Here is a 12278-nt window from a genome sequence, read left to right on the forward strand (position 1 = left end):
TTTCTTCTTCTTCTTCTTCTTCTTCTTCTTCTTCTTCTTCTTCTTCTTCTTCTTCTTCTTCTTCTTCTTCTTCTTCTTCTTCTTCTTCTTCCTGTAGTCCAATGTATCATCCAGAAATTTTAGACTCAAAAGCGAAAGCCCAAAATCAAAATTTCTGGAATTTCAAACAACTTTAGGTCCTTTCTTCACCACAGTTGCCTGATAATGTATTTTTCTGTATGTCTCAGAAAAATAAATAACTTGGAGTTGGATTTTAAAGGAAAAGAAACAAAGTGTGTTAACATGAATATGATCTAAGAAATCCTACTTCAAGTTTGTCTATCAGATTCTGTGAAATGAACTACAAATGAAGCCAACAGAGTTGTAAACAAATCTAGCCTTATATTGGTAGACTATTTCCTTTTTTATTAGTTTCCTTTTCACCTAGAAATCAACTCAACATTGCAACATTCTTCCATAGACATCGTCTTTGACAGTTGATCTAAACGCTTAAAGTGCAATCATAAAAATACTAGTTCAGTTTTTCGTTATTGTTGTTGTTTAGTTTTTTTGTGCTTTAGTAAGGGTCTAAAAGGTCTACAGGGTCACTATGTAGATCAGACTCATAGTGATTTTCCTATGTTCAGCCTCTCAAAGAGCTGGGATTACAGGCACATGCCATCATGCCCTGTCTCCATCGCCATCTCAGCATGCTAGGGGGGCAGGGCCAGTACAGCACGCCAGAGACAGAGCCCTGTCTGCTGAGTCTGCCTCAGCAGGTGCTTTAATCCACTGAGCTATTTGACCAGCCCAATAATTCAGTTCTTAAATCTTTATGTGTAAGATAAAAATTGAAAAGTTAATATAAAATTTTTCTTGGACCAGTCTGAGAAAAAGAGCTTATAGCCTTAATTTCGAGTTGACAGAATGAGAACCATAGAAAATTTTCCACAAAATCACACAGCTCATAAGTGAATGGAAAGAAGGAGACAATCAGCCTGGATAATCAATGACCTTTCCGATGACCAATTCATTCATTTTAATTCAATATAAAGACAGAGTTCTTTCTCAGGATTTTAATTTAGCAAACATTAAAATGTAATTCACATTCCATATTTACACCTGAGCAAAGAGATTATTGAATTTATTTTATTAAATGCTTGATGAAATTAACTTCCTCAATGTGGTTCTTTAAAATTAGTTTTGAAATAGATACAAATTCATATATATTCCCTTCCTTTTCTCCTTCATCCTAGTTGTTCTTTCTTTTAAAAAAGATAAGCATAACAATAAAATCTAGTTTCCAAACAAGTTATTAGCGTAATTACAATAGTTAATATATTATGTATTGTAACAGCCCTTATAACTTATTTTGAAATTTACTATCATGGTTATGCTATTCTTTTTTTAAAACTCCATTTTTTATCATCTTAGTATAATTGATCCTTTTTAGATATACTCCTTTTCTTCCTGCTTCAAGGCTTTCATAAGAATTTTTTTTTTTGCCAATAAAACCCTATCTCCAAATGAATTTTAATCTTTCCTCAGAGTAAAAGGAATCTTAACCTTTCCTCAGAGCTCAGGCATCATTTCACACCTGGACAAGACCCTTCCCTTTCATCACTTGGCTGGGAAGGAAGCCAGAAGAAAATGTCATTTCAGAAACTACATCTCTCATGTCCCCATCCTCTGTAGGCACTGTGAACACCTGAGACTTGGAGAAGGCACGTCATCAATATTGGAAAGATAAATGGATGATGAATGGATTCATGAAGTGAAAATTTTATAGAAATAAAAATGAAGGGGAATTTACAGCTTATACATATGTCTTCAAGAGTTGGGTGTTTGAATTTGTGGGTCCTGATTTTTTTAAATACTTTGTGTTCTAGATATAAGTCCTTTGTCTGGGACAACTGGCTAAATTCTTATTCCCTTTCTACGGGTTGTCTTTGCAGTCTGTTCATGACATTTTTTTATGTACAAATGATTTTTAATAAGATGAGAACCCAGTTGTTAATTCTTTGACGTGTTTACTCCATGATCTGTATTTTGTTCATGAACTCTCTGTCTATACCTGTTCTTTAAGAGTTCTCACTATTCTCTCTTCCAGCAGATTTAGTGTTTCTGTTTTAGTATTGTGATGTTTGATTGATTTTGACTTTATTTTAGTACATAGTGAGAGACACGAGTCCAGTTGTGGAAACATTAATCAGAGCAATTAAACAAGAGATAGAAAATAAAAAGGAATACATCAAGAGAGGAAATTAAGCTATCATTATTTGCAGGTGACATAAAAGATCCCAGAAAGTCCACCAAAGGACTTCTAAATTTAATTCTTGTTCAGTTGCATTCTTTAGTACAATACCAACACTAAAAATCAGTAACATTCCTGTACACAAATAAAAAACTTCCTGAGAGAAATTAGGGAAACCACATTTTTCACAAAGCATTGAAAAAAATAAAATACTGAAGAATCAATCTAACAAAGAAAGTAAAATATCTTTACATTGAAAACTATTGTACTTTGAAAAAGGAGATCAAAATGAATATCAGAAAATGGAAAACATACTCTTGCTGTTGGATAAGAAGAACTAATGTATTGAAAAATCTCACATTGGAAAAAAAATGTTACATGGAGTTAATCCAATACTAATCAAAATACCAATACAATAACTCTCAGACATAGAAAGGGAATTCACTTGGAACCAGAAAAGACCTAGAACATTAAAATAAATACTGAGTAACAAAGGCACAGCAGGGGACATGACAATGTCAGACTTGAAATTGTACAACAGAGTTACTTCAATGAAAACTGCAGGATACTGAAATAAAAATGAGGAACCAAGGATCACTGAAACAGATTAGAAGATGCAGAAAGAACTCCAAACATACTCATCTGCATCATCTTTGACAAAGAGGCTGAAAATTTTCACTGGAAGAAAGATAGACTGTAATAAATTGTGCTGGGAAAACTGGCTTTCCATATGTCAAAGAAAAGGGCTTATCTATAAATTGTGATTGCTTATCTTTAAAAATAAGGATAATACACTTCTTTCAAAGAAATATCTTGAAGAAAATTTTACAGAACATTCTGGGTATTTATTTTCCTGCAGAATCTGCAAAGGAAAAAATATGCACAAGGAACTGTAATTTAAACTCTGCAAGCATATTGGAAAAAGTAGCTTTTCATAAATAAAACACATAAATAACATTTAAAAGCTATCACAAGTAATTATGGAATTATTATGCTTGAGTCATTAAAATGACATTAGACATTTCTTTTCCCATCAGCTATTTACTATTTGAACACAGAAAATAGATTGATAACAGAAACATATTTCTATGTTTAACTTTACTGCATCTATAAAGATATTTTTGGTAAGCTTAAGTAGTTGCATATGTCATTCAGGCTTCAAAATTATCCTGGCCCAATTATTCATTCTATGTAATGAGATGCTTCTGTAAGGGAATCATGATAGCTGGAAGAAATGCATAAATCACATTATAAGCAGATGCAGTTTGAAAGTCCTCTGGCAATCTGCAAGGAAATCTTAATATGACTTACTAAAATAAACAGTCTTGAAAATATACTGCCTCCACATGGTTTAATTATAATTAAGTGTATTTATGAACAAATTTAAATCCTGAGGATAAGAAAATATCTTACACCTATTTTGTCATCCTGCTTATAGTTCTTAACATCTTTACTGTCCACTCCAAACAGCTTGCTTGATATGACAACTAAAATTTATTCAAAGATTTTAATTAGAAAAGTTTTATGTGTAGGTTTTAAAGATAGTAAAACTAGTGAAAAAATAGAAATGATACAGAATTTTACTAGAGAAAATGATACAAAATAAACAATGGTTGTTACGGGCCCAGGGAGATAGCTCAGTAGAATAAGCACTTGCCTTACAAGCACGAGTCCTGAGTTCAATCCCCGGTACCCCAAAAATAAAAAATAAAAAATTGAGTGTTAGATTGCATATTGTTGTCTTCACATTAGTTGCTCAGATTACGTTATAGATTATTTTTCTGTTAATTTTTTAATTAATTTATTGAGAAACAAATAGCAATGAGATAGTTTCAAAACCAATTAGTAGGACAGTTTCAATAATAAATATATTGCATATTGTTGTCTTCATAATGGTTATTCATAGTATAAGACACAGACAGGATATCCTGTCCAAACACTATTAGAACAAATCTCCCTTCTCACTGAATTAAGAGCAACTAGCTATATATCTATCCTAACTATTTTGTATATACAAATACAAAATGGTCCTTCATGTGTATCTCCTTTTTTGTTTAGTTTTGTCAGAGATGGGTATTCCCTTGTTTGTTATGATTTAGTATCAGCTCTGCATCAGGAAATTTGTAATGAACTGTGTATTAATGTATGCGTATATATCCTTTTTAATTTGCAAAACCAGTTATTAAATACTTACCAGAACATCAATGAGCAAAATTCATTTAATCATTTTATACTGATGTTCTTTTACTGAACTTATTGATATTTTACTTAAACTTTTTCAATCTATATTCATGAGATGTATTGGTATGCTTTCTACCTTATTTTATTTTATAATCCCTTATTTTAAGATACTTTTTCAATCAGGGTTAATGTGACCTCATAAAATGAACTGAATTGAAAATAATCATTTTTTCTCTCAAAAAGTTTTAGTGTTATTGTATTTATATCTTCTTCAAATGTGTATTAGAATATACCAAAGTATTTGTTCCTGAAGTTTGTGTTATGGGAAAATTTGAATTATGGATATAATTTCTATAATAAGTATATGCCTACTTAGATTTTCCATTTCTTCTTGGGTCAGTTTTGCTAAACATTAGTCAAAAAATTTACTGATTTTGTGTAAATTTACAAACAATATCCATAATGAACATATGGCATTAATTGTCTTCTTAGTTTTTGAGGACCAGGAGTAGTGTTACCTATTTCACTCATTTTCTTAATATCATTGGAGATATTTTACTTACTTTCCCCTTATAATGTATTAATTGTTTGAATCTTAAAAATAAAACAAATGGTTTGCAAAAAAAAGATTACCAGTTATAAGCATAGAAAATTGGTTAAATAATTGATCAAAAATAAACAAAATATAAAAGAAGAAAAAAATGTAAGCATTAATTTTCCTTTCAATATATCAATAGAAATCAGCAATATAATTAACCAACATATTGTTTGTGTATACATATATTTCTTTTTCTTTTTTCTTTATTTTAACTTACAAAATTTAGGCAACGTATGGTGATACAAGGCTATAATCCCAACACTTTGGAGGGTAAGGCAGGAAGATCTCTGAGAGGTCTAGGCCAGCTTGGGCTACATAGTGAGTTCAAGGCCAGCCTGCACCAAAAAGTGTGACTCTGTGTCCAAAAAAAAATCAGAAGAAAAGGAAAAATTGAAAGGCTGGAATGTATCAGACTGTTTTCTGAGTGTTTTGTGTACATTATAATCTTCACTGTAAGAACATGAGATTATGATAATAACTAGGCTTCAGTTTAGTGGCAAGAAAGGTACAATGTAGAGGGATAAAGACTTGTCTGTGTTAGAGATAGAGTTAGAGGAAAATCTTAGAGACATTTGAAGAAATTGACAGTAACATACATTTAATTATATCATAATAATGCAAATGTAAGTTACACAATTTAACTTCTGACCTTGAAAGTGTTTCCAGATGTTACTCTTCTAACTTGTGACTGCAAAAGCCTAATAAATGCCATAAATTTAATTTTTGAATCAGAGAGAACTCAAGTTAACCCAGCCTTGAAAAGCAAGTCACATCAGAAAGTAGGAAAGGAAAATAAAGGGTACAGAGATAACCTCCATGTTAATCAATGCCACCTCTGGGTACTTACGTCATAGAATCACAGGGCCAAGATGAAGTCTGACAAAGCTTCCTGAAATCTCTGAACAACGGAAGTGTGAACCAGAGCTTGTCTCTTGTTGTGTAGGGTCTTACATGATAACAGCCGAGAGCCCGGAAAGAAGGAAGTGCCTGGGTGGAAACGTCTGAGGCATCTCTCCATTGCTCATGAGACAGAGGAGCTTTGGATCTCTCGCATTATTAGCTAATCCTGTCCTTAGGTGAAAAATCTGAGGACATATATGACAAATGGATCCATTTGTGTTCTCTCACAATGAACACATTATGAAAGTATAAAATAGTTCACACATAGAGCAAAAGGCAAAAGTGGGAACAAATGAGAACAGGAATAGATAAAACAAATAGAAAAATATTAAATATAAAGTTAATAAAATCAGATAAAATGAATTCACCAAAATGTACATTTGAGGTTCAATTTTAAAATGTACAAAGTGAAAACAATTCCTAACTTAATTTCTGAGAAAAAATTTCTCAAACTTTACTTCAAAGAAAAATTATTCTATAAAATCACTAATATTTATACTCAAATCAGATAAAAAGTTACAAAATAAAAAAATACTTCTTGGGGAAAAGGAGAGTATTGATTCAAATTTCATAAGGAAATTTTTTGAGAGGGGAAGCAAGGTAGGGATAGTAGTGTGGTGGAATTCTTAAGATAAAATATCAATCTAAGCATAATCTACATTTTACATATGTTATAATTTCCTATGAAATATTTCCATACATTTGAGCAACCTGACAAGGAAAATAAATCACAGATTTATGTTGTTTTTCAATATATAGCTAGATATTAAGAAGAATGGATTAAAACTTGTTCAACACTGTGTAAGAACCCACATTTAGGGGGCTAACAAGATAGCTCAGTGGACTAGCATCTGCTAGGCAAGCTCAGGAAAGCACAGGAACCATGGTTCAATCCCCAGCACCACATGCTGCACCAGCCCCATCCCTAGGATGGGCTGAGCCAGTCTGGAGCATGGTGGCACATGCCTATAATCCCAGTGCTGAGGAGGCTGAAAACAGGAGGATCACTATGAGTCAGAAATGCATGGTGAGACCCTGTAACAATCAAATGCATTAAAAAATAAATAAAGTATGATAAATGCCAGATTTTTTTAAAAACCCACATTTAGAGACCTAATAACCCTTTTATCTTTCAAAACATATTAAAATTTGTAATTGTTCATAAGCATAATATTCAATAAGTAACATTCATAGGTACATTATTTCTTGTAAAAACACACTCAGTTGTAAATATCCAAACACCAAGAGCTTCTGATTTTCCTCCTCCATTTGTTACTTCTTTCTTGTCTTTGCTTTCCCTTCTTTCAAGCAACATAGGACTTATTTGGAAAGAGATTCTGGCTTTTGTGACATTCACTTTTTATGATATTTTCCAAGCCAACCATATCTATTTCTATGACTTCTAGTGTCATATGCTTCTAATTATTCCAAATTTTATAGTTGTAGATCCAAACTAACCTGATCTTCAAAGGCATACATGATGTAGCCTATTTAATGACTTCATTTTGATATCAGTCTCCTCAAACTTGGTTCATCAGAATAATTTTCCCCAGTTTCCAAATTAATTTTCTCTTTAAAATTTAGCTAGTTTCTCAGTAAATTGATTTATCTTTAAGCAATCCTTTTGATTCATATACCCAACTAGTCTAACAGTAATTACTGACATTAGGACCTCCAAAATAGTTCTCAAGTATATCTTTTTTCATTTTCTTTGAAATTGGTTCAAGCTACCAACTTCTAATTTTGGATAAGTACAGTTGATCTCTGACCTTCACCCTGTTGCTGCCTGACCCAACTCCAATTCATTTGTCCTAAAAACAACCGGAAAAATATAGAAAATATGTCCTTCTTCATTGATTTCCTTTTGTTCTTAGAATAAATATACAAACTTATTACCACAAATTATGCTTACTGTGTGGCCCTGCCTGATAAATATGGTTTCCTGACCCATGTAAAATATGCTCCTGATGTTCTTCACCCTTAATCTCTATATTTTAATTATCTTTGATACGTATGAATAATTGCATATGCCACTCAGAAAATCTCATATGATACATTCATGTTTTTATATGCTTACAAAGTTTATATTGTCTTATTTTTTCTAATCTTTACAATTCTTTAGCTGCCCAGTATATAACTCCTAAAATATGCACCTTTTGTTTTATTATTTTTTTATTTATTTTCTATTTATTTATTTATCCTGTATTTAGGACAGGGTCCACATGGTCTATAGGGTCTCACTACATAGATAGGACTCATAGTAATTCTCCTGTTTTCAGCTTCCAAAGTGCTGGGATTACAGGCATGCACCACCATGCCCAGTTTCAATTGCCATCTCAGGGCGCCCCGTGGGTGGGGCCTGCACTGCACGTGGGGGATCAAACCTCAGCTGCTATGCTCTGATTAAGCACGTACTTTAGTCCCCTGAGTTATCAGGGCAGCCCAACATCTTTTATTTTAAATACTGCTGTATAAAAATCCTGACCAAGAACACTAGCCATTCATTTGCATAGTTGACTACTCGTATATTTAATATGGGATCCATAAATTGAATATATAAGATTTTAGTTCAGTCAGCTATACTTTACCAAATTATAAATGTGTAGTGCATGTGGCTTAGATATATTTATTTTGGATAATGTAATTACTACATTATAACCAATCATTGATTAATGAACATATGCATCTCAGAGAGATCATCATTATGTATTTGGTGCCTAAATTAATCACTGATACAAAATTGTGATTGAATTAACATTGATAAAATGAGTGACTAAATAAACCAGATGTTACATTGCTTTTTACATCAAAGCAGGGAGAGAGTTGTCCCCTGGTTTCACATTTCTGTAAGTTCTTGAATATTTTTATTGTTGGTTATATTTGCAGTTATATGGCAAAATAGCAGGAAGATAGTTCTTTCCAATGTAAATGGCAGATACACATTTAAAAAGTGGTAAACATAACATCTCCTTTTGTAACAATTGACATACGTTTACTTGCCAGGATAATTCTATTTCTTTTTCTGTAAAGGAAACTACTACACAATATCCAAAACAAATAGAAACATGCTCTTGGTCAGAAATGTGAAAAAAAAATTATATATATATATATATTCTCTTCTTACCACTTAGGGCGAGAATCTGGTTGTTGTTGACCCTCTTGACAGAATTATGTCATGTAAACAAGTAGGTAGGAAAGCTTTCCCTGAATGCTAATTCAATGCAAAAAAAAAAGAAAAAAAATAGAAAAAAAGAAAGGCAGAGGCAAAAATGTGGCTGAACTCAACTCTGCTAAAGTAAAAAAACGAAACCTATAGTTTGCAAGACCTGTGGTAAGTCAGAGGTTGTAACAAACTGTGTTTTCTAAATGGCATTAAAAACAAAGTAAACTTTTTCCTACTTGTCTCTAGCTAGTTTTATAATGTGGAGCAAGGTGCTAACTAAAATTAGGCTTCTATTCTCCTAGAGGGAATGGGAGATGGGGTACTATACTCTGGGATGTTTGCATTTCTAAATGACGCCTTCTACATCATTGAGAATAGTCTCATTTTGTAAAGCTGGTAAGAGGTTGTTTGTGATTTTAAAAGTCTTATTAGTACATGTCTGTAATACATGTTTGTAGTACATGTTTGTAGTACATGCAATTTACAATTATCTTTAAGAGTGTGTATATGTAGAGTACAGAATTTGTTTGTTTGTTTTTTATGTACTTGGTACAGGGTCTCACCGCACAGCTCCCACTCATAGTGATCCTCCTGTTTCCAGCCTCCCTGACGCTGAAAGGGAGGCATGTACCGCCATGCCAGGACTCAGTGCAAGGCTCAGCATGCTTCTGGGGGTGGGGCTGATGTGGCGTGCTGGATGAGGGATCAAAACCCTGGTCCCTGTGCTTGCCAAACTGCTTGGTTCTTTTTTTAAATCACCTTTGCAATCTGTCTCACATTCTTGCCTCCTCTCTTTCTCCCCTTTCTCCATTTTCATTTTTGCTAAAACCATTAATTTTAGTTCACATTTCTGACATATAATGTTTGCATTTAGTAAGGTTGTTAAGGGGGCCGGGGAGATGGCTCAGTAGAATAAGCGCTTCCCTGGCAAGTGCAAGGGCTTGTGTTCAATCTCCAATTCTGAAATTTAAAAAAAGGTTATTAAGTTCCTGTACATGGCATATCATTATTTTGCTTCCCCTCTACCTCTTCTCAGCAGATTTACCCTGGGTCCTTCCTCTCTGCAAGAGATTTATACTACCGTCACCTTCTAGCTGTCTTTCATTGTGCTCATTGTACTTTACCTTCTCAAAAGACTTACATCTCAAAGAACCAATTAAATAATTTTCTCAGTGCACCAGAAGCAGGAGGAAGTTTAGAGAAGAGGAAAGGAATGGTAAAGGTCATCTTGCTCACCCTGCGGAGACTGCAGATTCGGAAACCAACGAAAAGCCAAAGCCAAAGTTCACAAAAATTAATCATGCTTTGAGTGCTACTGATGCTGTAAATAATACAATCCCATCTCTTCTTGATCCAGGAGTCATTTAGGCATCAAAATCATAAACCCAACTTGCCACCTTGAGAGTATAATAATATCAGAGACATCTCTGAGTTCTTGAGAATCAGATGTTGAGTATCTTATTTCAGGGCAGATAGTCAATAGAGAAAGACATCAATTCAGTCATAAGTGATGTGTGATTTAAATATTTTGGAACTGTTTAGCATTTAGGAAAAATCATTTTGAAGAAGAAAACTTAGAAAATAAATCAGTTGTACTATATTCTTCCAGTGATAATTCACTATTAATATTTTGTTGTAATTTGTTTTATGTTTAATATAAAATTTGTTTTGTTTAATTATTCTCTATGGTGATGTGTTTGATGTTAAATTCTCTAAGTTTCAAATAAGCTTATTATGATGTCATTAGGAATACAAAACACAGACTATGCCACCTTGAAATTCAAATTAATATTTCAATGAAGCAATGTAGCATTGCTTAAAATGAGGAGGTATTTAAATTTACTATAGAAATCCTCTTCAAGACTTGAGGGACAAGGATGTAACATCTTTGACTTTTCTTAAGATTTGCTTCACATTTAGTCATATGAATAGTAGATTTAAATTTCTTTCATAGAACATATAGATGATAATATTTATTTTGCCTCTAAATAATGTTTTTGTGAAGTCATGTATAGTAGTTTCGACCTTGTTGCAATTATTTTTCTTTTTTCTTTTTTGGTGGAACTGGGGATTGAACTCAGGCCCTTGAGCTTGCCAGTGAAGTGCTTATTCTATTGAGCCATCTTCCTGGCCCTTATTGTAATTATTTAACAATTGAAATCTATGCTGAATTGAATAGTTTGTGTTAAAAAATAAATAAATAGTTTGTGTTGATAATTTAATTTTAGAAACTCTGTGAATGAAATTCATTGAATATGTTCAAATTTGATTTTTTTTTATTGTGGAAAGAACACATACCACAATGTGATATCTATGTTCTTAACAGGGTTTTAAAAGTAAACTCTGATATATTGACAATTATAAGCACAATATCAACTTGTCCAATGTTGCAGGTGTGACAGTGCTTGAAGGGCCTATTTATGCCGTGGGAGGCCACGATGGCTGGAGCTACCTGAACACAGTGGAGAGGTGGGATCCTCAGAGCCAGCAGTGGACGTTTGTGGCTAGTATGTCCATAGCTCGGAGCACGGTCGGTGTAGCAGCACTGAATGGCAAGTGAGTAGATTTCTCTTTATTTTTTAGGAAGCAGTAATTGAGTAAATATTCTTCTGTAAGTAACAGTAGGCTGGTCAGACAAAAAAAGAGAAAATATATATTAAGGTTTTTTTGTAGTATTGAGATAAAATCCAATGTTATGTGCATTCGAGGACTCTATTGCTGAGCTGAACCTGATTTATTTGAAATTTCTTCTCTACATATATTTTAATAATTTTAGTGAGAAAGAAGTAGCAATAAAACAGCTTCAACTGCTGAGTTCCGGGAGCCCCCAGACCCAGTCCTAGCCCAGGTCCGGTGAGTGTGCAGAGAGCTTCCTGCTACCCTGCGCCAGTGGGACCAGTCCCAGCCCAGGCGCAGAGTGGGCCAGACCCTCTCCCAGCCCCTTGGGCCGCCCCCCACCACTCCACAGTGCCTCCCCCACCCCGCGCGCTGAGTAAGATTTTCTGCCAAGTTCCGGGAGCCCCCAGACCCAGTCCTAGCCCAGGTCCAGTGAGTGTGCGGAGAGCTTCCTCTTCCTCCAACTTCACCTTGCCCCCTCCAGGCACAGCTCAGGCCTGGCATACACGCCTGAGGTATAATCCTGCAGCTGCAACCTCTGCAGGGGAGAGTGTAGAGAATAGATCCAACCAGCTAGTCCAGGAGCA

General features: G+C 34.0%; 1 protein-coding gene across 1 annotated transcript in view; it reads left to right on the plus strand.

Moving 5' to 3' along the window:
* LOC101560671 (kelch-like protein 1) overlaps positions 1 to 12278 on the plus strand; it is a 494908-nt gene that overhangs the window by 440411 nt on the left and 42219 nt on the right. Inside the window, exon 9 of the mRNA XM_023709637.1 lies at positions 11469 to 11631. Within this exon, the coding sequence (XP_023565405.1) occupies positions 11469 to 11631 (163 nt within the window). The remainder of the gene's footprint in view (positions 1 to 11468; positions 11632 to 12278) is intronic.

This window comes from Octodon degus, unplaced genomic scaffold (assembly GCF_000260255.1).
Source record: "Octodon degus isolate 3935 unplaced genomic scaffold, OctDeg1.0 scaffold00013, whole genome shotgun sequence".
NCBI lineage: Eukaryota > Metazoa > Chordata > Mammalia > Rodentia > Octodontidae > Octodon > Octodon degus.